The sequence below is a fragment of the Eumetopias jubatus genome, unplaced genomic scaffold (assembly GCF_037043125.1).
Source record: "Eumetopias jubatus isolate StellerSeaLion01/CBP00866 unplaced genomic scaffold, mEumJub1_p1.0 scaffold_14, whole genome shotgun sequence".
NCBI classification, from domain to species: Eukaryota; Metazoa; Chordata; class Mammalia; order Carnivora; family Otariidae; genus Eumetopias; species Eumetopias jubatus.
In genome coordinates, this window is record NW_028274820.1 from 54,409,628 (window position 1) to 54,436,736 (window position 27,109).

Consider the following 27,109-nt stretch of genomic DNA (forward strand, 5'->3'; position numbering starts at 1 on the left):
GGAATACTAGACAGCACTTAAGTATGCTGCCTAAGAGTCATTTTAAACAGTGGAATCATCAAAAATTAGACAAAAACACAAAAGTCAGGAAAAGGTGGCACTACATAGACCACAAAAACGACACTTATTTATGATGTGAGAGCTGAAACAAGAAGGCAGAGTGTTGCCTTGTTCAACCTCAGCTGGGAACATCTTTGTTGGGCAACTCAGATTTTTTACACTCTGTACATGTCCATGAGTAACAAAGAAAACATCTGAGTATTGATTTGGGGGTTAAAAATAAGCTTTAATGAGCAAGCAGATTTGCCAACACTGAATCTGGGAATAATGGGGAGCAATTGTATGTTCCTCTGTGTTTTCCTTGATACTTCACTTTCCTGGCTTTCTACCTACCGTGTTGGCCACTCCTCAGCTTGCTTTTGCAGGCGCTTTCTCTTCATCCCAAACTCTACCATGTCTGCCGGAGCTCATTCTTTGGTCCTCTGTCTTTTTTATCTACACTTAATTCTCTCTCTCTGTGGGTAGTCTCAGTCAGTCCTTTGTTTTAATTACCACCTGTAAGCTGATGACTTTCAAATTTACATCTCTAGCCTAGACCCTGCCCCAACTATTTCAGACTCTCATTTTCAGCTTCTTACTTGATCCCCACTTTGATGTTCAATAGGCATCTTGGTCTCAATGTATCTAAATCAAAACAATCTCCTACAAATCTATTCCATTCCCAGTTGCCCACAGCTGTACACGGCGTACCATTCACCCAGTTGCTCAAAACAAAATCTTAATTTCTCCCCTTCCTGAATTCCTCACAGTCAGTACATTGGCAATTTCAGTTTGCCGTATTTCCAAAATATAACTAGAATCTGTCCATTTCTTTATACATCAGCTACCACCATCTTCATCCAAGTCCCTAGCCTTCTCACACTGGCCATTGCAATAGCCTCCTAACTAAACTGCCTGCTTCCATTCATTCTCCATAGAGGAGCCAGAGTGATCTTTTTAAAAGTTGAACTGATAAGGTCATGCAGTGCTTAGATTTTCCAATGGTCTACCTTTTTTCTTAAAGCCTGTGCAATGCACCATGGCTGCCCTACAATATTTGCTAAATTCTCTGACCTAATCATTTCATACCACTTTGGAGTTCTTTTGTTCCTGGAACATGCTAAGCTTTTTCCTGCCTCAGACCTTATTATTTTTCTCTCTCCTTAGAATACACTTTTCTTGCTCTTTTTATGAGTTGGCTCCATTTTACCCTTTGGAACCTAGTTCTAATATTACTTCCTCAAAAAGGTTTTTCCTAACCACTCTGTCTGCCCTAGCTCTCCCAACCCACCTTTACTCACTGGTTATTCTGTGACTTATCACCCTGTTTACTTCCCTCATAGAACAACATGAAATTCTTTTTCTATGTATATTGTCTGTCTCCTCCCACCAGAATGTAAACTCTTCATGAATAGGGAGGGCCTTATTATCTTGCTCATGACTGTATCTCTAAAACCCCACTCATAGTGGGTACCCAGTACATTTCTTTAATGATTCCATTTATCTGGTCTCCTGTTAGATTGTTTTCAGCTTTTCTTTATTGTTGTTAACTACCATGGCCATCCAGCTAGATTAATCTTTTTACATGTTTCCTTAGGACAAATTCCTGAAGTTGAATTTTGTATTTAATAATATATTTTTTTTTAAATATTTTGTACAGGGGCGCTTGGGTGGCTCAATTGTTAAGCGTCTGCCTTCGGCTCAGGTCATGATCCCAGGGTCCTGGAATCAAGCCCCACATCGGGCTCCCTGCTCCGCAAGAAGCCTGCTTCTCCCTCTCCCACTCCCCCTGCTTGTGTTCCCTCTCTTGCTGTGTCTCTTTCTGTCAAATAAATAAATAAAATCTTTAAAAAATAAAAAATAAAATAAAATATTTTTTACAGTGCTTTTGACTACTATCATTTCTTCATCCACCTGTTCCATGTACAGCTATCTTAATTACTTCAATGTAACTTTTCAAGTGAAAGTATTAAAAATTATTGAAAGAAGATATAAATAGCAAATGTTTTAAAATAGTAGTTTTTACTAGTAATGTAAGAAAGACATACTCTAGACTATGGAAACCTAGATTTTTATGTTCAATGTACTTTACTTCTCATGGAGGTTTATTTTTAGTTATTTTATAGGTTCTAGCACAAATTCTCTCAATCAAATATTATGATAGATTGCATTTTTTATAACAAAGGGAAAAACTGCATTTGAGTCTCACTAACATTTCCAATAATCTTTTTTCAGGTTGACTCTGTATTATATTGGAATAGGATTTACTGCCTTGGTTTTTGGCTACATGCAGATTTCCTTTTGGGTTATGACAGCAGCACGACAGACCAAAAGAATTCGAAAACAGTTTTTCCATTCAGTTTTGGCACAGGACATCAGATGGTTTGATGGTTGTGACATTGGTGAACTTAACACTCGCATGACTGAGTAAGAGGATGGGTGTGTAGTATATCGACTTTGTTTTCATATATGCTGTATCAGTGACTTAACTGCATTTATTTACTTGTTTCAGTGACATCAACAAAATCAGTGATGGTATTGGAGAGAAGATTTCTCTGTTGTTTCAAAACATATCTACTTTTTCTATTGGCCTGACAATTGGTTTGGTCAAGGGCTGGAAACTCACCCTGGTGACCCTCTCCACATCACCTCTTATAATTGCTTCAGCAGCCATATTTTCTCGGGTAGGCAAGATGGCTAATGCAGCGTTGACTGAAAACAGGAGTGTGAACTAGGTTTTTTACTAAGTTTGTCAAAAAAGGAATTTCTATTCATATCCTATGTTTAAAAATGGAAAGGGATATTAAACATCACCAATACTTTTGATTTTATTCACTATTAATCACTTTTTTGTCTTCAAGTTATTTGGTCACAATGAGATTAATTTTAATATCTTACTAACATTAAAAAAATTCCTCTTCATTTAGTAGCCTAGTGCAACTTCAGATGATAGCATGGATAGAGAAGAGCCTTATGTGTTCTAAATTTCCAGATAAATGTGTGCAATTCATTTCACTAGACCAGAATAAGCAAATCCTAAAACTGTAAACACTTTTTCATGTCAGCCATTTCAAGTTTATATTTTTTATAAGAGTCTTGAATTACATTGCAAATGTCTTCTAATGTCTACTTTTAGGTACTTTAAAAATCTGTTTCAATTTTTTAAACAAATTATGTATTTTCATTTTAAATTATATTTCTAGCACTATTGTGAATATACCACAAGATATTAATCTATTTATAATCTGGATTTGAAACCAATGCTCTTTGTTAAGTACAAAAACAACCAATATATCCCTAATATCTCTCTCCAAATCAAGTCTGGCTATTCTAGAAATGTATATATCCATCTCCTAGATTGGAGACACAGTGCATTCTTAGGGATGGATGAGGTTTTTAATTTTGCAAAGCTAATTATTCTTTATGGAAATCAAAGCCATAAAATTCACTGAGTTTATTTGCTAACATTATACAAGTTCAACCAAAAGAGAATTTGCAGCAATAAAAATATTCTATGGCTGAATAATTTCTTAACAGGCTTCAATGTTTATACAAGAAATCTTTATTTAATGAGACTTCTAGTATTGACCTTATAACCCTTGTAAAAATCTTAATCCCCAGCATATTTGAAATAAGGACCTCCTCAATAGCAAGATTGCCCACTATGTGTTACTGAGATCAGAACTTAAACTTAACTGCACAGGAAAGTAAAATGGATAAGAAGTTTAAAAGGAACAACCGTGGGAAATCTAAGTTCTGCTATTATATTAACTGGTTGTAAAGAAGAAGCAAATAAAGGTCAAAGTTATCCAAATAACGAAAGAAGCCAGGGTGGATGGTTTCTAGCTTACTTTGATTCATTGATTAAACATTTGCTATCTACAAGGCTTTTTGCTAGGTGCTGCTTCCTCTCCAGTGATACATATGTGAATTCGGAAAATAAAGAGTATTACTCAGTTTATGCTACCTCCTGACATTAACAACTATCCAAGCGTGTCTTATATAAAATCATCTCCAATTATGTGGAATGTGTTTTGAAAATGAAATTTGTTATGGGAGTAGGTAATAAAGACTCACAGCTCAGAGGACAATTTTCCTCCTGTTCCATTTCATTGAACCATTGTGCTAAACTAAATGAAATCCTTTACTATTAAAGGAGTAGAAAGTGAGATGTATAATAGAGAAAAAGGCACATTCTGATTTTAAAATTTTGAAAAATCAGGTAAGCCTGCCTAATATCAACAAGCATGATATTCTGCTTCCTCTCTGTCTCTTAAATCTCACCTCTTACTGTTAGAGATATAGCATGTACTATGTAGCTTACATTATACAGTAATAGCTTCAGGGGTCACACTCCAGACCTATGCAGCAGGATCATCTTCCTCTTCCTGCTTCTGTGACCCATAACCTCTGGAAGACTTGCTTTTTACATAATAACATATCAAGTCAAATTAGGCTTACCAGTTTCTAAAGCGCACCCAAAAAGGACTGTGTCCCTAACACACATCTCCAAATCAAGTCTTTCCCAATTTTATTAATGTAAGTACCCATTTTCTAAGGTTTTAAACATGTAGGAAGGGAACAGTGACGTGCTACTTGTAGAAGGCAGAGTAGAGATTTAGATTGAAGATTACATCAGACTAAGCTCTGCCACTGCTGTGAGACTTTAAAAAGTCAGTTAATATCTCTGGCCATTGCTTTCCTCATTTGCAAACTGAGAAAGTTACATCAAATGATCTTAAGTACCTTTTCAATAATAAAATTCTGCTGTTCTAGATTCTACCTGAATTAAATTCTCTGCACGTTGTTACTGCCTCAGGGTCATTTTTTTGTTTAACTGTGGTCATGGTTTATTACAGATAATCATCTCATTGACCACTAAGGAATTAAATGCCTATTCCAAAGCTGGGGCTGTGGCAGAAGAAGTCTTGTCTTCAGTCCGAACAGTTGTAGCCTTTGGGGCCCAGGAAAAAGAAATTCAAAGGTCTGTTCCTTTAATTATGACAATATTTGCTTGGTTTTATTTTTCCCAAAGTCTGTGACATTGCATTTTGTCTTTTTAAGGTATACACAGAATCTAAAATACGCAAAAGATATTGGCATAAGAAAGGCGATAGCTTCTAAACTCTCGCTTGGTGCAGTGTACTTTTTTATGAATGGAACCTATGGACTTGCTCTTTGGTATGGAACCTCCTTGATTCTTAGTGGAGAACCTGGTTATACCATCGGAACTGTTCTTGCTGTAAGTCTTGTTTGAAAGCAAAGGTAACTGGCCTATAGAGTCTCTTCTTACCTAGAATTTAGTAAAAATTTGTCAATGACAATGAATATCCAAAATGAATTTTTTAACAAATACTTGTTTCCTTCAAATGATTTGTATATACCTTTAAATCATAGTTATGAATTGGCAGGATTTATTCATCCAGTGTATCTTTAAAAGCACCATGCTTTTAGAAGAACCATAAATGAAGTCTCCACTGGGATATAGAGTTTTCTTAATCCAGCAATCAAAAAGGCCAGTCTCTAGTGAGACTTTTCCCTTTCAAACTTGCTGAGGTAAGATGGCACTCTACATTCACCTTGTTGAATGTCTTCCCTCTGGAAACATTCTGTAGATTAAACTCTCCTGCCCTTCCTTTGTCCTTTCAGCGTATGGTAATGTTAAAGTCACACTATCTACAGCTCTGTCCAACATCACAATTTAGAGATTTTTTTTAAACTGTTAGGGGTTTTGCGTTAAATTTTAATTTATTCAGTTATCCTCCCAGGTTTCAACAATAAACAGTTCAGTTCGGGATTAAGAACAATTTGTCTTGCTGAACTGAATTGATCTGGTCTATATACTTCAGTTCTTATTTGGCCTTCCCATTCTATGTAGATTTCTTTTCTGTCAACTAAAGTTATCTTTTGGATTTGAGACTTTCATCATTAAAACTTTTATAAAAATGAAACTTGAGCATGAGAAATTTGGGACACATCCTTACTTCTCAATTAATGTGTGACTTTGGGCAAATGACTTGTTAAACCTTAGCTTCCTCATTTGTGAGATAGGGAAAATGCACCTGGCTTATGGGGTTCTTTCCTTATTTCACTTGTTGCAAACATGTGTCTGTCTGAAAATGAAAGTTGTCCAATAATACACGAATTCAGAGATGTTTGGACAGAAATAGTACAGTGTCTCTATGCTAGTGAAATCTATGACATCCTTTTCTGTAAAGTTTGAGGGATTTACCAGCCAGGAGGAAGTGCAACTCACCTCCTCACTCAACCAGTAAGCACTCCTCAGTAAGCATATTTTCCTACTCAGACTTCCCAGGTGATAAGAAGATGTCTTCTTGAAGACGTCTGATTGAAAGTTGTTCCACATTAAGAAAAAGCCATCATACTTGAATTAACTTTTGTTTCCTTTATGTTTAGACAGCAGCTTCCATTCCTTCCCACCTAACTTCTCTAATATCTCTCTGATCTCAACGATGTATACATTTCATTCTATTGTCTCTCTTACATAATTGAGGAGGGTAAATATTATTTTCTTGTTCCTATAGGTTTTTTTTAGTGTAATCCATAGTAGTTACTGCATTGGAACAGCAGCCCCTAACTTTGAAACCTTCACTATAGCCAGAGGAGCTGCCTTTAGTATTTTCCAGGTTATTGATAAGGTAAGACTTCAAATTGCTCTGAAAGAAAACTACCATTACTGCAAGAAAGAAACCAAAAAATTGACACACTTACTTCACTAAAACAAAAAGATGGGCAAAATCCATGTTGGACAATTGGCTATGGAAAGAGATTGTTTTAACTCTTCTGCAAAGACATTGTGTCTTATGGAAACCTTCATGTCTAACTCAATATACTTCTGAAACAGAAAAGAAAACACTGTGAAAGAAAACCATCTTTAAACTATTTGTAGGATGTAGAGTGTCAACTTAGTCCATTGAAGATTTGTAACATTCTCTTTGTTTTTCCAAGAAACCTGCAATAGATAACTTCTCAACAAAAGGATATAAACCAGAATGCATAGAAGGAACTGTGGAATTTAAAAATGTTTCTTTCAGTTATCCATCAAGACCATCTGTCAAGGTAGCTTAATTGAATTATAGAATTGTGCAGTTTTCTGATATTATACTGGCTAAGATCTCTTTTAAGAGATTATTTTAGGATCATTTTGACCAAGATTTTACTACTCTTCTTTGACACTTCAGGAGAGAAAGAGAGAGAATAAAGAAAAAAGAAAGAGAAGAAGGAAGGGAGGGAAAGAGAAAGCGGGGAGGGGGAAGAGTCGGAGGGAAAGAAAGATCAGTAATGGACCAAAAACTCTGGAAGAGCTAGTTACATTTTGCAGCCTCTTTTCTGCATTCAGCTGACTAAAACATTTTCAATACCCTGAAATTCCTTTACTCTGCATTTGGGAGCACAACAAAATGTCTTGGATTGATGGCATTACCTATTGCTGGTCCCTGGATATTATCCCACTCAACAGAGATAACTCATTTTAACCTTCTAGCCTCTAACCTGGAGAAATTATGCACATGTTGTGCCTTTCCCTTCTCCCTTTCCTAAGAGCTTTACTGCACCAGCATTTGTGTCTCAAGTACTTTCTTCCTCACTTTTAGATACATATACACACTCATGTGCGTGCACAGGCACATATGCAGCACAGAATTTTTCCACCCTCCATCATTTAGTCTTTGACACATTCTTGTGAAAATATTTATCTGTCTTTTCTTTTTCTTTTCATTTTATTTGTGTATTTATCCAAAAAAAAGTAATTACAGCTAAAAATTGCAAAGAGTATTACTAATAAAACACCTATTTCATAGAAAAAGGAGACCATGGGGCGCCTGGGTGACTCAGTTCTTTAAGTGTACAACTCTTGGTTTTGGCTCAGGTCATGATCTTAGGATTCTGAGATGGAGCCCCGTGTGGGGCTCCATGCTCAGCATGGAGTCTGCTTGTCCCTCTCCCTCTACTCCTCCCTCTGCTCACTCGTGCTCTCTTTCTCTCATAAATAAAACCTTTAAAAAAAAAGAAAAGAAAAAGGAGACAATGATTTTAAGTAAAATTGATAAAAATTACTAATGACATCAACCTTTAATACAGTTTAAAGTGCCCACATGCCCCCTGCATAATTTGCATCCAGAAAAGATCTATCTACTCCTACTTCCTTATTTTTCTCTAAGTTGTTGGTTGAAATTCTCTTTTCAAAGCTCTTTATTTTTTAAATTTTTGTTATTTAATCACCATTACTGGAATAGTGTTGTCTTCTACCATTTTTCTTAACATAAACACAACATTTGCAACTACATTTGGGTTGGTTCTTGAACACTTAAGTACCAATTTGCCATTATATTGCATGGTAAAATGCTCTCTGGGTTTTAAACAACTATTTTTAAGTGAACTTTTGAAATATGGCCCTTTTATTAAGCTAAAGAATGAATAATTTTAAACAAAGAAAAAGTCTACAGATATTCTTCTGGGAAGTTTTGAGAAACTGATAATCTTGTAAATTCTGGGTACTACAAATTATGTTATTTTTCTCCACAGCTTTCATCACCGTCTATCATACTATATGGTTTAAATAAACAAAACACAGATTCTTGGGACGCCTGGGTGGCTCAGTCGGTTAAGCAGCTGCCTTCAGCTCAGGTCATGATCCCAGGGTTCTGGGATTGAGTTCCCTTTCAGCCTCCTTGCTCAGTGGAGAGCCTGCTTCTCCCTCTGCCTGCTGTTCCTCCTGCTTGTGTTCTTTATTTCTCTATCTCCCTGACAAATAAATAAATAAAATCTTTAAAAAACAAACAAACACAGATTCTTCCAAGGAAAGTACAGAAACCAACTCCAGAGTAGAAGTGCAGATGGGAGAGGAGGTACTCCCATCAGGAGTCCCCAGTTTCTCACCTCCTTGACAGAATTCTTCTCTGCTTGACCCTTTGAAAGTTTTATAAAAAGTTTAGCTTATTTAAAGGGTCTGTTTCTTTACAAATGGGGAGATTAAAGTGAGAGAGTCCAAGGAGAGATTCCCATGTTTTCTGGCTCTGTACATATAAATGCAAGCAAAGATAAGTGAAGGTTGATTGCTATTGTCATTTTGGTAGGATAATTATTTGTCAGGCTTCTCTCACATTGCAGGTCTGTAGGACACTTAAAGCTGGTAGCAACCCTCAGTTATTGAGAATAATTTTAAAGTGCTACCCGAAGTTGAAATGTCCACATAAGATCTACCAGAAGAAGAGGGTTTCTAATGGTGGAATCCCATTCATGGGAGCACCTAGGGAGTCTTGCTGGTTGCTTTACTTTGCAATATATTCTGCGATAATGTTAAATATATTTTTTAAGAAAGAATTTCCTTAAATGCCTCATGAAAATACCTGGCAAGATTTCATTCAGTTGTTGCAAATTAGAAGATAAAAGCTTTCACTAACTTGGTGGTCATTAAATTGATATAAATTCAAAATGTGAACAGTTTGCTGTGGCTAGTTAATATTCTATGAGTACTCTTAATCTAGATCTCCTCTTTATATAGAGAGATGGTAAGAGATTTTTTAATTTCATTTTCCAAAATTATGTCAATTTTTATTATACATGTACATGAAACAAAACAAGATCTAAATTTGTTTTTAAGTGTTACAGAGTTCATTTCTGTTTATAATTATACATTAAATTTCTGAAAATATGTGAATTATATTCTCACTTACCTACTTTTATAGAATTTTTCTCCCTACATCCCAATAGATTCTGAAAGATCTGAATCTCAAAATTCAGTCTGGAGAGACAGTAGCCTTGGTTGGCCCCAGCGGCAGTGGAAAGAGTACTACAGTCCAGCTTCTACAAAGGTTATATGATCCTGATAACGGCTTTGTAAGTGTACCTAGATAAAATCATTCATAGCCCACATGATGAAATTAAGAAATACGACCTATAACAAGGAGCTTACAGATATATCAATTTTTCATTTTTAACAGTGGAGCTGAGAAAAGCCAAATCATTTTCTTTCCTGCATGTTCATTCATTCACCAAATATTTATTGAAAACCTACTGTGTGCTAGGCACTGTTCTATGTCCTGGGGAACATTGATGAGCAAAGCATAAAAACCTCTGCCCTCATCAAATTTACACTGTAATAAGTAGAGACTGACAAATAAAACAAGTAAACCATATAGTATGATAGAAGGTGATGAAAGCTGTGGAGAAAAATAACATAATTTGTAGTACCCAGAATTTACAAGATTATCAGTTTCTCAAAACTTCCAGAAGAATATCTGTAGAAAATATGCTCTCTCATTTTTTTCTGTCATCCATAATGTTGCACTTGACTTTGTTACCTTGTAAATAGCATAGAGAATAAGACTATGAAGTCACAGAAGCATGATTTTTAATGCTTCTCTTCAGATTTTTCAACTATTTAAAAGAAAATCTACTCTGCTAGAGCCTGATTTCATTTAAATTTGACTGACTAAGTCTTCATTTGGAGTATACTAAACTCATTTATTCATGCTAATATTAAATAAATAATTGGATAAGCATGCTGTACATAAAGCAATTTCATAGAATACCCATGCCCAGAGAGAATACCAAAGTTGGTGAGAAAGACAGGCTCTCTGAGTTATAATTATCAAACGTTGGCTCTGCCACTGGAATATTTGGAGTAATGGGTAATGGCACTATCTGTGAAGAAGAGTGTGTTCATTTACTATTATTTATACAAAAGAATAGAAGACATGTTTGCCTTTTGCAGTGAAATGGGGTGTTGAAGAGAAGAAAGGGTATTTCCTAAGGTCACCTGGCTGGCTCAGTTGGAAGAGCATGTGACTCTTGATCTCAGGGTTGTGAATTTGAGACCCACGTGGGAAATAAAACTTAAAAGAAAAAAAAGTATATTTCCTAGAAAAATATGCAAATGTCACATCAGTCTTAAAATAACAAAACTGAAGTTTGTTACATGCGTTGACATGATAACATTTGTGGCTCCTATAGCATGTATCTACATAGTAACTAATTTGTTTTTCTTAAGAGTTAAGATATTAAGGTGGTTTGACAAGACATTCTAAGCCAGGTTTTTGACGTTTTATCAATTCCCATCTATCAGAAAAAGTCTGTTGACAATATACATACTATAAATATTTTATCAAAATAAGTCTTTGATCTCTGAAATACCTGCTTCTCAGCTTAGGGTTTGAACTAGTAAAAAATGACTAAACCCAATGCAGTGTAAGGCATCACAACATGATTCATTTCTTTGGTTTGGCAGATCATGGTGGATGGGAATGACATCAAAACTTTAAATGTGCACCATTATCGAGAACATATTGGAGTGGTCAGCCAAGAGCCTGTTTTGTTTGAGACCACCATTAATAACAATATTAAATATGGACGAGATGGAGTGACTGATGAAGAGATTGAGAAAGCAGCAAAGGAAGCAAATGCTTATGATTTTATAATGGCATTTCCCAATGTAAGTACACTATGTAGCCTGTGGTCTTAGCTTGGAACTAAAGCAGTGCAATATTCCAAAATAAGATAACAAAACAATAATTTCTACAGAGTAGGGGGAGTGTGAATAATTGTTGGATTGTCCTAGATGAAATGTCTATAAATGAGAAAGCATGGCAGCAACCAAAAGAAAAAATGCGTCACTGAAAGTTCAGTTTTTAAAAATCATATTTAGTTCTTACTGGTTCTCACTGCAACTGGAAAAGAAAAATAAATGAAGGATATATTAAAATATACCAAAGAAATATGAGACAAGATCATCGGTCCAAGCTGAGAATTGCTGTCTGCAGAATGTTGATTTGTAAGGCCATCTTGTGGCTAAAAGTGGGAATGTCACAGACAGTGTTGAGATAGGTTCTGTGATAAGGCAAAAGGAAAACTAGGACCCATTTTTAGAAGCACATGAAGCCAATATTGGACAAGAAATGTAAAATCATATTTGGAAAGAGATATAATAAACTAAAACTCTTGATATTAGGACATGTCAGATTTTAATGGATATTTAGAATTGGTAGCTATAAAAACCATTGATTTACATTTCCCAAAGTATTCATTCATCAATATCACCTGAAACTGTTGTGGGGAGCACCCTGTGAATTACAAAAGGATGAGATTTGAAATTAGAATACAGAATAAGGGGCACCTGGGTGGTGCAGTCAGTTAAGCGTCCAACTCTTGGTTTCAGTTCAGGTCAGGATCTCAGGGTCATGAGATCGAGCCCTGCGGTGAGCTCTATGCTCAGCAAGGAGTCTGCTTGAGATTCTTTCTCTCCCTCTCCCTCTGCCCCTCCCCACCACGTGCACATATCTCCCTCTCTGTCTCTCTCTCTCTTTCACTAAAATAAATAAATAACTCTTTAAAAAATAAAATACAGAATAAAATTCTACTATACCAAAAGGCAACGGTAACAAAAAAGTTTATTTCAGTGAATATATTTTACAAACCATACTCCATGGGTCATAATAATTTTGTCTTTTGTTTCTTTTAATAAAAACTTTTGTTATGTCAGTAATTACCTTTTATCCCCATTATTTAGGGTCATAATTGGAATAACAAACTCATTAATTAACGGGCTTGAGGTCATTTTTTGCCTTGTAGTTTGGGAAAACAGACTCCCTTTCTTTGACCTTTTGGCACTTTCAATGACTTCCTTTCCTCAAACACCAAGGATCTTCAGTTTCCCACTTGAAATTAGGAAGTTTTCTGGGACCTCTTAAATCATACCCAGAAGTTACTACTTGCCTTTAGTAAAAGGCCAGTATTTACACAAAGATGTCCCTTGCTATAAATTTAATGTAAATCTTAAAGATATAATCCAAAGAACAAATTAAAGATACTGACTTATCATGATGGAAACTAAATTCCACAGCCATAGTTGACCAGAGAAATAATAAGCACAGTAATAAATACAATTTCCAGAAGTCCTCTACAGAAAAATTGGGGAAATTGGTGTTTAAAAATAAATTCCATTACTTCTATGATATTTTTAGATTATTTTTTAAATTTTTTAAATTTTTTAATTTTTTAAAAATTTTTAAAAATTTTTTTAATTATTTATTTTTAAATTAGTGTATTAAGATTAACTGATATTTCCTAGCCTTTTCCCATAAACAACCATAAAACTGGTTAAAATATATTAGGCATAGGATAATTGTTTCCAAGCATTGGACAAGAGGTAACACAAAACTGTGATCCCTGAGAGAAATGAAACTCATGAGGAAAGTCCCTGATTTGCAGCATTCTGGATAGGAACAAATCTCTGACCCCATCTCTGTGAACTAGAATCCAGACAGAACATGGCACTAGACTAAACTGAAAGACAGAGATAGAATTTCAGGGCAGCTTAAGCAACTGGAGAGGCAATGAAAGAGCTGTGGAGTTAAGGTATTGGGGTAGAAGTCCCTGTAGGCACCCCTTGGAAATCCTTATCTGAGAATAAAACTTCCCAAGGATTACCAGAGAGCAGCTGCTACAAAGCTGGGAATAGAACAGAGATACTACAAGTCAAGGAGTGTGCTGGGGATGTTGAAAGCACAGCCCAGTCAGAGTGGAGAGATAACATTAACACCTTTTTAATACAGCAGGCATATAGCTGAGACACCAAAAAAAGGCCACACCTTAGGAGTAAAGACTATACCTTAGAGTATGCTGACTCTAGACCTGCCCTAACAAATTCTAAAACCAAGCCATGACAAGATCCCCAGAGGAGATAGAACTTATATGTTGGGTCCTGCCAAGTTTAGAGATTATTCTACAGATTCACCTCAACAAAGCATAAAACCAGGATTACACAAGTTCAAAATGATCAGTCAGGATTCGAATTGCTTACTAGAACAAAAATCAACTTTGTTTTCAGAAGAAAACAGAATTCAGAGTTTCTCCAACATGCACAGAATTAAGTATATATTCTGCAATAATCAGATATACAAAGAAACAGGAAACTATGACCCATAAGCAAGAAATCATAATCTAAATGTTTATGCACTTAAGAAAAGCTTCAAAATGCATGAAGCAAAAACTGCTACACCTAAAAGGAGAAATAGACAAACCCACAATTTTATTGAAGCCTTCAGTACTTGATAGAACAAGTAGGCAGAAAATTAGTAAGGCTATAGATGTCCTGAACAATGCTATCAAACAACTAGATCTAACAGACATTTATAGAACACTCCACCCAATAACAGCGGAATACATTCTTTTCAAGTACACATGGAACATTCACTCAGATAGATAATGTTTGGGCCATAAAAAAAAAAAAAAAAAAAAACTTTGCAAGTTCAAAGAAAACATACAAAAAATGTTCTCAGACAATAATAGAATTAAGATGTAGAAATCAGTAACGGAAATATATCTGGAAAATCTGCAAATATTTGATGAGATTGGGCACGTTCAGGGTGGTATGGCCATAGACTGGAAAATCCACAAATATTTGAAAATTAAATAACTCACTTGTAGATAATTTATGCCTGAAAGAGGAAATTTCAAGGAAAATTAATGACTATTTTAAACTAAATAAAAATGAAACTGCTATGTATCAGTACTTGTAGAATACAGTTAAAGAACTGTTTTGGGCGCCTGGGTGGCTCAGTTGGTTAAGCGACTGCCTTTGGCTCAGGTCATGATCCTGCAGTCCCAGGATCGAGTCCCGCATCGGGCTCCCTGCTCGGCAGGGAGTCTGCTTCTCCCTCTGACCCTATCCCCTCTGATGTGCTCTCTCTCTCTCATTCTCTCTCTCTCAAATAAATAAATAAAATCTTTAAAAAAAAAAAAAAGAACTGCTTTAAGAGAAATTTACAGCATTAAATTCTTCTTTTAGAAAGAAAAAAAGATCCAAAATCTGTAAATGAAGCTTCCAATATGAGAAACTGGAGTAAGAAGAGCAAGTTGACCCCAAAGCAAGCAGAAGGGAAATAAGATTAGAGCAAAAATCAGTGAAAGCAAAAACAGAAAAACATTAGAAAGAATCATTAAAATCAAAAGCTGTTTGCTTGAAAAGACTAATGAAATCAGTAAAATCAGCAAGGCTGATAATCAAAAAAGAGAAGAAAAATTACCAGTATCAGGAATGAAAGATAGTACATCACTATTGATCTCAAAGAGATTAAAAGATTACAGGAATAGTATGAGCAAAGCTATGCCTATGAATTTGACAACTTAGTTGAGGGTCAATTTATTGAAAGACACAAACTGCCAAAACTCACTGAAAAAGAAGTAGATAATCTTAGTAAGACCTATAACTATAAAAAAAGTTGACTAGTAAGTCAGAGGGGGAGACGAACCAGGAGAGATGATGGACTCTGAAAAACTGAGGTTTCTGGAGGGGAGGAGGGTGGGGGGATGGGTTAGCCTGGTGATGGTTATTGAGGAGGGCACATTCTGCATGGAGCACTGGGTGTTATGAACAAACAATGAATCATGGAACAGTACACCAAAACAAATTATGTAATATATGGTGATTAACATAACAATAAAAAAATTTAAAAAAAAGTTGACTAGATTTCTAAATAGTGGCAACGGTTACAAATGAAAATAGGGACGCCTGGGTGGCTCAGTCGTTAAGCATCTGTCTTTGGCTCAGGTCATGATCCCAGGGTCCTGGGATTGAGCCCCACATTGGGGTCCCTGCTCAGCAGGGAGCCTGCTTCTCCTTCTCCCACTCCCCCTGCTTGTGTTCACTCTCTCGCTGTATCTCTCTGTCAGATAGTTAAATAAAATCGTAAAAAAAAACAAATGAAAATAAAATTAAAAGTGGCATTCACAGTAGCATCAAAAAATGTTAAAGTAGAACAAATTTAACGTAAGGTGTAAATCTTCTATATGAAAAATATGAAATGTTTCTGAGAGAAACTAAAGATCTAAATAAATAGAATGTAACTTATTCATTGATTTAGAGATGCAGTATTTTTAAAGATATGTGTTCTCCCAAAATTGATAAATTTGATGCTATACCAGTCAAAATCCCAGTAGTCTTTTTTTGTGTGTCTAGAAATTGACCTGCTGATTCCAAAATTTATTTGAAAATTTAAAGGACAAAAACAGGCAAAAAATTATGAAAAAAAAAACCAGCAAAGCTGGAAGATATAAAATATCTAATTTTAAGACAGTAATTAAGGCAGTGGAAATGGCACAACAATGGATATGTAGATCAGTAGAATAAAATAGAGGCCAGAAATAGACCCACGCATATCTAGTCAAATGATTTTTGACAAGGCCAGTATTAATTTGGTGGGGGAAAAGAAAATCTTTTCAACAAATGGTGCTGGAAAAATTGGATATCCGTATGAGAAAAACAGATGAAATGTGGCCCTTACCTCACCCCATACACACATTAATTTGCCATGGATCTTAGATCAAATGTAAAAACTTAAACTATTAAGGGGCGCCTGGATGGCTCAATCAGTTGAGCGTCCAACTCTTGATTTCAGCTCAGGTCATGATCTCAGGGTCATGTGATTGAGCCCCAAGTCAGGCTCTCCACTCAGCAAGGAGTCCACTTGAGATTCTTTCCCTCTGCCCCTCCTCCCACTTGTGCTCACACTCTCTCTCTAAAACTAAATTAATCTTTAAAAAAAAAAAGAAAAACAAAATATCAAACTTCAAAAATAAAAAGGTGAAAAACCTTTATGACTTTGAAGTAGCCAAGGATTTCTTAGATAGAAAAGTATTTACTATTTAAAAAATGACAAATTGAACTTTATTGAAATTAAAACCTTTTAAAATACACTATTTAGAAGATAAAAAGACAAGACAGAGTGAAAGAAAATATTCACAATACACACATCTGACAAAGGACACGCACCCAGGATATATATAGAACACAATTATAAAACAAAAAAGTATACAAACTTGAACAGATATTTCACACACCCACAAAAAGAAATAGACAATATACACATGAAAAATATTCAACATTATTAGTCAACAGGGAAATCCAAAGTAAAACCAAAGTGAGATACCATTCCACACTTGCTAGAATGTCCAAAACTAAAAAGAATAACAATAATAACTTTTGATGAGGATGTAAAGCAATTAAATCTCTCTTTTTTTTAAATATTTTATTTATTTGACAGAGAGAGACACAGTGAGAGAGGGAACACAAGCAGGGGGAGTGGGAGAAGGAGAAGCAGGCTTGCTGTGGAGCAGGGAGCCCAATGCGGGGCTCAATCCCAGGACCCTGAGGATCATGACCTGAGCCAAAGGCAGATGCTTAATGACTGAGCCACCCAGGCGCCCAGCAATTAAATCTCTTATTCATTCTGAATAAAGTGAATTGGTACAGTTATTTTAGAAAGAAATTTGCCACTTTATTCTAATGTTAAACATACACTTATAAATCAGCATTCTATTCCCACAAATTTTTCCAAAAGAAATGAAAATATGACCTCAAGAACATTATGTACATGAATGTTCATAGCAGCTTTATTCATACTATTCAAAAGTTGGAAACAGTGCAGATGTTCATCAGCAGCTGAATAGATAAACAAATTGTGATTGATATATGACTGTTAGATGAAATACAAGATTTTCAGTACATTTTGAATTTCAGATAAACAATGAATAATTTTAGCATAAGTATATCCTAAATATTGTATGAGATATACTTATGCTTAAAAAGTATTCACTGTTAACTGAAAATCAAAATTAACTGAGTCCCATGGTTTTTTGTTTTTATTTGTTTTTGTTAAATTTGGTAACCCAAGGTAGATTCACATTGTGTGAAGCACTGCTTAGAAATGAATAGGAGTAAATTGCTCATGCACACAATATGGATGAATCTCAAAAATATGCTAGGTAAGACAGACCAAAAAAGTACACACTGCAATTATAGCAAAGCTGCATGATACAATGTTAATATACAAAAGTCAGTCATTTTCCTATACATCAGCAATGAATAAGTGGAATCTGACATTAAAAGCACAATACTATTTATATTAGCATCCAAAATAAAGAATTTCTTAGGTATAAATCTAACAAAGTTTGTACAAGAACTATATAAAGAAAACTACAAGACTCTGATGAATGAAATCAAAAAAGAATTTTTTAAATAGAGAGATAGTCCATGTGTGTGGAGAGAAAGACTCAATATTGCCAGATGTCAGTTCTTCCCAACTTGATCTATAGATTCAGTGCAATTCCAATCAAAATCCTAGCAAGTTATTTTGTAGATATCAACAAACCAATTTTAATGTCTATATGGAGAGGTAAAAGGCCCACAATAGACAACACAATATTGAAGAAGAACAAAGTTAAAGGACTACACCCTCTAACTTTAAAACTCACTATAAATCTACAGTCATCAAGACAGTGTGGTATTGGTGAAAGAATAGGCAAATAGATCAGTGGAACAGAATATAGAGTTTAGAAACAGACTCACATAAATATAATCATCTAGTCTATGACAAAAGAGCAAAGGCAATACAACAGATCACATATAATATGTGTTATTGCTCATTTCAGTGAACAAATGGAACAACTGGACATCCACATGTAAAAAAATCTAGATACAGACCTTATACTTTTCACAAAAATTGACTCAAAATGAATCATAGACCTAAATATGAAATGCAAAATCATAAAACTCCTAGAGAAAATGTAGTAGAAAACTGAGATGACTTGGGTATTGCAAGATTTTTTCAATACCTCAAAGGCACAAACTATGAAAGAAGTCCTTGATAAGCTGAACTTCATTAAAATTAAAACTGCTCTGCAGAAGACAGTGTGAAAAGCATGAGAAGATAAGCCACAGACTGGGTGAAAACATTTGCAAAACACATATCCAATAAAGAACTCTTATCCAAATATATATAAACACATCTTAAAATTCAGCAATAAGAAAACAACCTGGTTTAAAAACAGGCCAAAGATCTTTACAGACACTTCACCAAAGGAGATATGCTGATGGCAAATAAGTGTGTGAAAAGATGTTCCACATCATATGTCATCAGGAAAACACAAAATAAAACAATGAGATGCTACTACATGCCCTTTAGAATAGCCAAAATCCAAAACACTGACGACACCATATGCTGACGAGGATATGGAGCAACATTCATTGCTGGTGTGAATACAAAATGGTATGGGCATTTGGGAAGTTGTTTGTTGGTTTCTTATAAAACTAAACATATTCTTACCATATTATCTACTAATCATGCTCCTTGGTATTCACCCAAAGGAGTTGAAAACTTAGGTTCACACAAAAACCTACACACAGATGTTTATCGCAGCTTTATTTGTATCGTCAAAACTTGGAAGCAACAAGATGTCCTTCAGTAGGTGAATGGATGAATAAACAGTGGTATGTCCAGACAATGGGATGTTATTCAGTGCTGAAAAGAATGATCAATCAAGCCATGAAAACATGGAAAAATCTTAAATACATATTACTAAGTGGAAGAAACCAGTCTGAAAAACCTGCATACTGTATGATTTAAACTATATGACATTCTTGAAAAGGCAAAACTATGGAAACAGTAATAAAAGATGAGTGGTTGTCAGAGTTTGAGGTGGAGGTGGGGAAGAATAGGCAGAGCGCAGCGGATTTTTAAGGTAGTGAAAATGCTCTGCATGATACTATAACAATTGGATACATGTCATTATACATTTGTCCAAACTCATAAAATGTACACCACCAAGAGTGAATCCTAAGGTAATCAATGGATTTGGGTGATTATGATGTGTCGATATAGGTTCATCAGTTGTAACAAATGTACCACTCTTGTGGAGGATGTTGGATGGGGGGACATCCTGTGGAATGGGGGATGTTGCATGTGTGTGGCAAAGGTATATGGGAAATCTCTATACCCTCTTCTCAATTGTACCATGAACCTAAAACTGCTCTTAAAAAATGAGTGAAAAGAAGGCATGCACTGTATGATTCTGTTTATTTGAAGTTCTAGAACTAATGAAATTAATTTATAATGATAAAAAGCAAATCATTGTGTGGATTTGGACTGGAAGGATTCATGAGGGAACTTTCTAGGGTGATGGAAATATTCTGAATCTTTACTGGGGTTGTGATAACATGGCTGTACTCATTTGTCAAAACTCATAGAACCATTCCCTTAAAATGTGTGCATTTTCTTGTGTATAAATTATTTCTCAATAAGGTTTATGTTTTTTAAAAATGTGAAGGTCAGACTCTAGAATAATCAAAGTTTTAGAAAGAATATTTAAATTTATATCCTTGAAGAAATGAGCTTTAGGTCATAGACCTATTCCAATACAGTATTACTATGTTTCATTAGTTCTAGAAATTACCTCCAACCTCAGATATCTAACGATATCTACTCTGTTAAAGATGTATATCCCAAAATATAAAAAATAAAATAATAAATAAATAAATAAATAAATAAATAAATAAATAAATAAATAAAAAGGTCTAAAAAGTGTTCCAAGATGGAAAAATATTTTGAGAAGTTTGTTTTTGCATTAATCTTCTCATACTTTTTTTCAAAATATCCAGGAAGGAAATTGTAGGTAATATATTAAATTGCTAGTAAATCTTTCAAATAATAGTTAAGAATGTAGTTGTATTACTGTGGTTCTTTTAAAGATATCAGTGCATTCTAAAACTGTCTTTAAAAACTTTGAAAATTGGTTCAAATTATTGTTAATCTACCTAAAAATCCTTGATGATCATATGTTCTCATTTCCTTTTTTTTTTTTTAAGATTTTATTTATTTATTTGTCAGAGAGAGAGAGCACAAGCAGGGGGAACGGCAGAGGGAGAAACAGACTCCCCGCTGAGCAGGGAGCCCGATGTGGAACTCCATCCTGGGATCCTGGACCCTGGGATCATGACCTGAGCCCAAGGCAGACCCTTAACTGACTGAGCCACCCAGGAGTCCCCGTTCTCATTTCTTTTAGTCCTAGTCAAATTTTTCTTAGTCCTGGCTAAATTTCTCTTTTTACTAGACTCTTTTTTTCAAATAGTTGTTTGTTTTTACAAAGAAAAAAATTAAAGGTCAAAAGCAGCCAGGCTGAAGTAGTGATTAAGCTAGGTATTAAAACACAACTGTGATTGTCATTTCCTGTTCAAATGATTTCATCATGCTGCCTTCTCTTTCTGTGCTCTTTCCTATTTTTTCATTAGAAATTTAATACCTTGGTAGGAGAAAAAGGAGCACAAATGAGTGGAGGACAGAAACAGAGAATCGCTATTGCTCGAGCTTTAGTTCGAAACCCAAAGATCCTGATCTTAGATGAGGCTACATCTGCCCTAGATACAGAAAGTGAATCAGTTGTTCAAGCTGCACTGGAGAAAGTAAGTGAGCAAATCATTTCTTATTTCCATATTCCTGGTTCAACACTGTTTTTAACACAAGAAAGTATGGCTCTGCAGTAGATTATTTACTGAGTTCAGAGCTGTCTTTAAGGTATTGATGCAGAGTGTTCACCCTTGTAAAAACTTACACATGATGGAAATTATCTGGATGAGAGAAGAAGATGCTATAGTTAGTGCTAAAAACATATAGCAGGCTGATATCCAAGCAATCATCCCATATATGCCTTTTTTCCAATAGGTCTGCACTTTACACCTCCCCATAATAACCCTACACCACTACCACCATCACAGCTATAACCACATTCACTCCCAGCCTCTTCTGTACACACCTGTGCGTTCTCTTCTGTGACCACTTTTCCTCTTTAGAGCACCCCCAAAGACTTTTTAACTTAATTTCACCTCCAGTGGAGAAGCAGTCTGGTTTGTCCTGCCCTTGAACCATCCTCCTCTAAGAGCCCTGGGCCCTCTAACCTCACACTGACCTCCTGCTTACTGCATACTACTGACACCCTTCAGGACCACAATGCAGGGATGGTCCTTTACCAAATTATGTTGCATTTGGGAGAGTAGTTGGTGGCAGTGATATGAAAAACCATTGAATACTTTTTTCAATGGGCAATGCTACTTTTTTTTTTCTAGATTTATTTATTTATTTGAGAGAGAGAGTGAGCAGTGGGAGAGGGAGAGAGAGAATCTCAATCATACTCCCTGCTGAGCATGGAGCCCAACACAGGGCTCAGTCTCAAAACCCTGAGATCATAACCTGAGGCTGAAATTAAGAATAAACTCAACCAACTGAGCCGCCCAGGTGCCCCCAAACCCTTTTTTAAATCATGGCCTTTAGACCCTTCAGAAGGCCTAATGACACATATTACTGTGAGCTTGTTTGAAAATGTGGTTTTCTGCCTAAGAAAATTACAGGCTTTTTCTTTTTAAATACTATGTGCAACCAGAAATGGATACTGGCAACCAGAGTGCCCACTACTTTATTGAATTATCTATTAGTTACTCTTATCACTTGCAAGTCAGATTGTTTCAAATGTTTCAAGGCCTGAGGTTCTATTTTCTGGATTTCTCAAGTTAGGCTTGTTGCAAAGTAGTTTTGCTTCGCTTATCTTGTTCATGAGGAGGACCTAGGGTCAGTGGATAAAGATTTATGCTACAGTCTATGTGGTTCCACTCTGCTACTGGTTTGGACCCAGCATGTCAATGCAGCAGGCTTCCTTTCAGTCCCAGTAGAGGAGGGATGGCAGTCAACACCTTTAGGCCCCTGGGGAAGCAGAGGAAGCCCACACTGACTTTTGGATAAAGCCTGTGAAAGCTCTTTGAAATGTGAAAAGTGGTATGCAAATCTAAGAAAAATTATTACTAAGGGAGGGTCAGCTACACCACATCAATGGAGAACCTTTAAACAGACCCTTTGCTAATTATGAGGGAAGGGTTTCCATTACAGTTTTATTCTTTGAAGAGACAGAGCTGCTTTGTTGCAGCCCTCATGGGCTTTTCTTTATCATTACTGTTCTTTCTCACTGTGATGCATTCTGTTGATCTTCCTCAGAGGCCCCTTAACATATTTATATTACTTGGAGAACTGAGCAATAAGAAAATTGGTATACTGTGTTAAGCTGTGGGCTACTTTATTAAATTAAGCCCAAAGAAGTGGCTATCCAAAGTTAAAGATAGGTTAATTATTACACATTTCGGTGCATCTTTGTCAATTAAGTATCTTGCTTTTTATATGTAGAATTAGGGGTTTATTCATTTTTTTCTTCCTTCTTTCTTTTTTTTTTTTTTTAAACCATTTGTAGCAACATTATAATAGTTGAGAACAGAAAGGGAATTTCTGCAAGGGGATTTCCTTGGCTGGAATTTAGCCAGAAGAACAAAGGTAGATAGAGACTATCTCATTCTAAAAGCATCATGGAACATTTTATAAGCCTGCCAAATCAAGCTCACATTTATTAGACTTGGTGTTAAATTATAGACTACTAATTTATTTTAGGGTAGTGCTTCTCCCCCTTTGATAGATCAGGTCCCCATTGAGAATCTGACTAAAAAAGGGAAAAATAAACCACTGTAACTCCTCAGAGAAATCTACAAATTGCACTTGTACACAAAGATTTACATATAATATATATTGAGGGGTTTATAGACCCCCTGAGGCCATTCATGAGTCATTATTTTGGGTATAATAAAGGAACAAATGGGTGGTAGTAGCTAATCCTTATAAGAACCCACTTATTTTCCTATTTTACAGATTTGCACACTGAAGCACAGAGAGGTTGAATAACAGCTAGGCAACAGTGAAGCCAAAATGTGGACCCAGACATGTTTCTTTAGCTCATTCATATAACCACCATGCTATATTGACCCAAGATTATACATCTACTAGGGACTTAAACAAAATCTTAATCCAGATCACTCTTCAAAATTAGCCTCTTATTAAAGATAGAATTACCATATGATCCAGCAATTCCACTTCTGGGTATATACCCAAGAAAATTAAAAAAAGGAATTCAACAGATATTTGTATACTAGTATTCACAGCAGCATCATTCACAATAGCCAAAAGGTAGAAACAGCCCAAATGCTCATTGACAGGTGAATGGATAAACAAAATATATGTATATACAATGGAATAGTACTCAATCTTAAAAAGGAAGGAAATTCTGACACATGCTACAACATGGATGACCCTAGAAGATACTATGCTAACTGAAAGGCAGATGCAAAAGGGCAAATATTGTGTAATTGCATTTACATTAGATACCTAGAATAGTCATGTTCATAGATAGAAAGTAAAATGGAGGTTACCAGGGGCTAAGGGAAGGGGGGGATGGGAAGTTATGGTTTAAAGGGATATAGAGTTCCAGAAGGAAAAGTTCTGGAGTTAGATAGTGGTGATGGTTGCACAACAATATGAATGTACTTAATGCTACTAAACTGTACACTTTAAAATGGTTGAAACTGGTTAAAATTTCATGTTATGTATATTTGACCACTAAAAAAAAAATAACAATCTAAGCCTGAATATAAAAGAATAGTGACACAGAAGGAATTGGCCTCTCTGATCCAGGAGGACCCAATCCTTAAAAATGGTTAGAATGGTAAATTTCGTGTTATGTATATTTTACCAGAGTTTAAAAAAAACAGAAAAACAAAATACTAGGCTTTTTCTAAAACCACATTGCCTCCTTGGGAAAGAAAAAAACCATACCCCAAATTGAGGCTCCCATGTCAGCTTATAATAGACTCACTTTTGTCCCCTTAAGCTGCTTATTTTGATCCTATTGTATATATAGTTCATGGGTTTTTCTTTCACAAATGGGTTTAAATCGTTATTACTTAGCAGGACATTTCAGAGTCTTAAAAAAATACAATAAAAAGCCTTAACAATATAGCAAAACATTTTTCCATGATACAAGTAAGTATCTTGATGATTTCTGTAAATTTAAATTATTCCTAAGTCTCGTCTTCCCCCACAAGAAAACCTTCTATATAAGATATTAATTTTTCTAATTGCTACCAAATAAGATATCTCTAATATATTATTTATAGGTCAGTATTCTGGGCTAAATAAGATATAATTCCCTTTGGGGAGAAAGATGAGCTAATTATTGTAGCATTTTCTCTTCTTGCCCACCATTTACTTCTTGTTGTAATTTCTCCACAGATATTTGTTTAATAAAGGAGAAAGGTATTAAATGGCTATGAATAATTTTATTATTATCAATTATTAACTGATTTGTTAACTTATTTGGAAGGGAGAATGGAGATATTTCAGGTTATAAAAAGAAAACATTGTACTTTGGAATACTATTCCATATTCCTAATTAGGTAGTACATGTGGCCTCATCTCATCAAAGAGTTTAGATTTTGAATGTGTTTTACTCTCTAAATAGTCTTAACCTAAGTGTGTGTGTGTGTGTGTGTGTGTGTGTGTGTGTATTCACATGAGTAGATTCCTGCAAACTGAAAAGAAGAGGTTGAGTAGGAGGTGAGTCACTTATTAAATATGGCTTCTAAGGGGCTGATATTTTGCTATTTGCCACTCCATTTTACAAAAGAGAAAGCATTTTTGGACAGGTGAAGTGACCTGACAGTAATTCTGTATTGTTCAGCTATGGAACCAGTGTTGACTCAGAAGAATGGCAAGCCAGTTGGCTTTCAACATCATAAAAAGGTAGTTAAGACACCAAAAATCCTGTGTTTCCATAAAACTACCATAAAGACCTTCTTATAGCAGATGGTCAATTGAAATTCAGTAGCTCAAAGAGATGGAAATTTGTAAAACAGTAACGAGAGGTTTTTTTGGACTATATTCTTGGAGAACTAGGGTACTAGGGTTTTCCAGGAGCCTCTTTTTTTTTAAGATTTTATTTATTTATTAGAGAGAGCCTGCGCGCATGAGCAGGGGGAGGGGTAGAGGGAGAAGCAGACTCCCCACTGAGTAGGGAGCCCGACATGGGGCTTGATCCAAGGACCCTGAGATCATGACCTGAGCTGAAGTCAAACATTTAACTGACTTGAGACACCCGGGTGCGCCTCCAGGAGCCTCTTGAGGAGTGGAAGAAGGTAGAGAGATGGGGTGGATGAGCAGGTAGAGCTGTGCACCACCATCCCAAAAATTCAAATGGCAACTAACCATTAATCTGTATGGTTAATTTAAATCTATTAAGCTTCCACATGTGCTTTTATTTGATAAAAGGATTTTGCAGCTTAAAAAAAAGAATTTGAAGACCATAAGACTGTATTGCATTAGGGAGTATATGTCATCAGAGCGCCCCAAGTTAACCTGAGCCAACCTGCGAAGGGGGCAGTCAGTGGGAACGTGCCTTCCGTAGGTTTCCCACCCCTTGCTTGCTGTGGGACATGAGAACTCTGTGTTTACAGGCTTCTTCAGAGAGTATATTACCCCTGTTAATTGACCCACCAGTCAAATTCAGGCCCTCTGAAATGCTCACAGCTTTACATTGTTCTTTCTTTCCCTTTGGCCCACCTTTATTCAAGGCACATGATCACCACTGGTGAAAAGCTAGCTAGCCTCCTCTGGCCCTTATCTCTGTCCTAGCATTTCCATGAGGGTTGTTTTAAAACACCCTCTATTTCAAAGTGCAGGCTAATTACCTGGTGATTTATTGTTGTGCATGGAATTGCAAAGTAATCTAAAAAAACAAATGCCAGCACAGTGTCAAATAGAGACCTACCTTCCTGTTGACCTTTTTTTGTTAAATACCTAATTGTCTGGCTTTTAGCTTTGTTTAAACTATGAAGGAGGAGAAGATACTAGGAAATTCTTTCAAATTGGTACTCTCTAGAAGAATAGCAACAAAGACATTGAAAATCTACCACATCTTCTCTGAGACATCTGAAAAATCAGTGGAATGGATTCCGCTATCTCCTTTATTTTTACAGTACTTCTTGTTAAAAAACAAAGCATCAGCTCAAATTTCTTTAACCAGTTTTCTAGGAGGTCTTGACTTCCAAAATTTCTCCTATGTTTTAAGTCTGAAACAATTAGTCAATTAGGGTTGTTTCCTACGGCTAGTACATCAGTTCTAGATCACATTTTTGGTGATGTAGTGGAGCTGTATTTTTGTAGTGCACTTTATAGTACCCTGCATGTGTAAGATAATTGGAAGCCCATTTTATAGGTTTTTTAGAGCATAGTTTTTTCCCTTTTTATTTTGTAATTTTTTTAAATGACCTCTACTCCCAATGTGGGACTCAAACAACCCCAAGATCAAGAATCAGACGCTCTACTGACCGAGCCAGCCAGAGACCCCTAGTTTTTTC

The 27,109-nt window shown here is 35.7% G+C and overlaps 1 protein-coding gene across 1 annotated transcript in view; it reads left to right on the top strand.

Annotated features, from left to right (window-relative positions):
* Positions 1-27,109, top strand: part of ABCB5 (ATP binding cassette subfamily B member 5) — a 115,614-nt gene that overhangs the window by 15,106 nt on the left and 73,399 nt on the right. Inside the window, exons 5-13 of the mRNA XM_028119335.1 lie at positions 2,275-2,466; positions 2,552-2,723; positions 4,899-5,023; positions 5,104-5,281; positions 6,585-6,698; positions 7,009-7,119; positions 9,772-9,897; positions 11,288-11,491; positions 21,122-21,292. Of these exons, the coding sequence (XP_027975136.1) occupies positions 2,275-2,466; positions 2,552-2,723; positions 4,899-5,023; positions 5,104-5,281; positions 6,585-6,698; positions 7,009-7,119; positions 9,772-9,897; positions 11,288-11,491; positions 21,122-21,292 (1,393 nt within the window). The remainder of the gene's footprint in view (positions 1-2,274; positions 2,467-2,551; positions 2,724-4,898; positions 5,024-5,103; positions 5,282-6,584; positions 6,699-7,008; positions 7,120-9,771; positions 9,898-11,287; positions 11,492-21,121; positions 21,293-27,109) is intronic.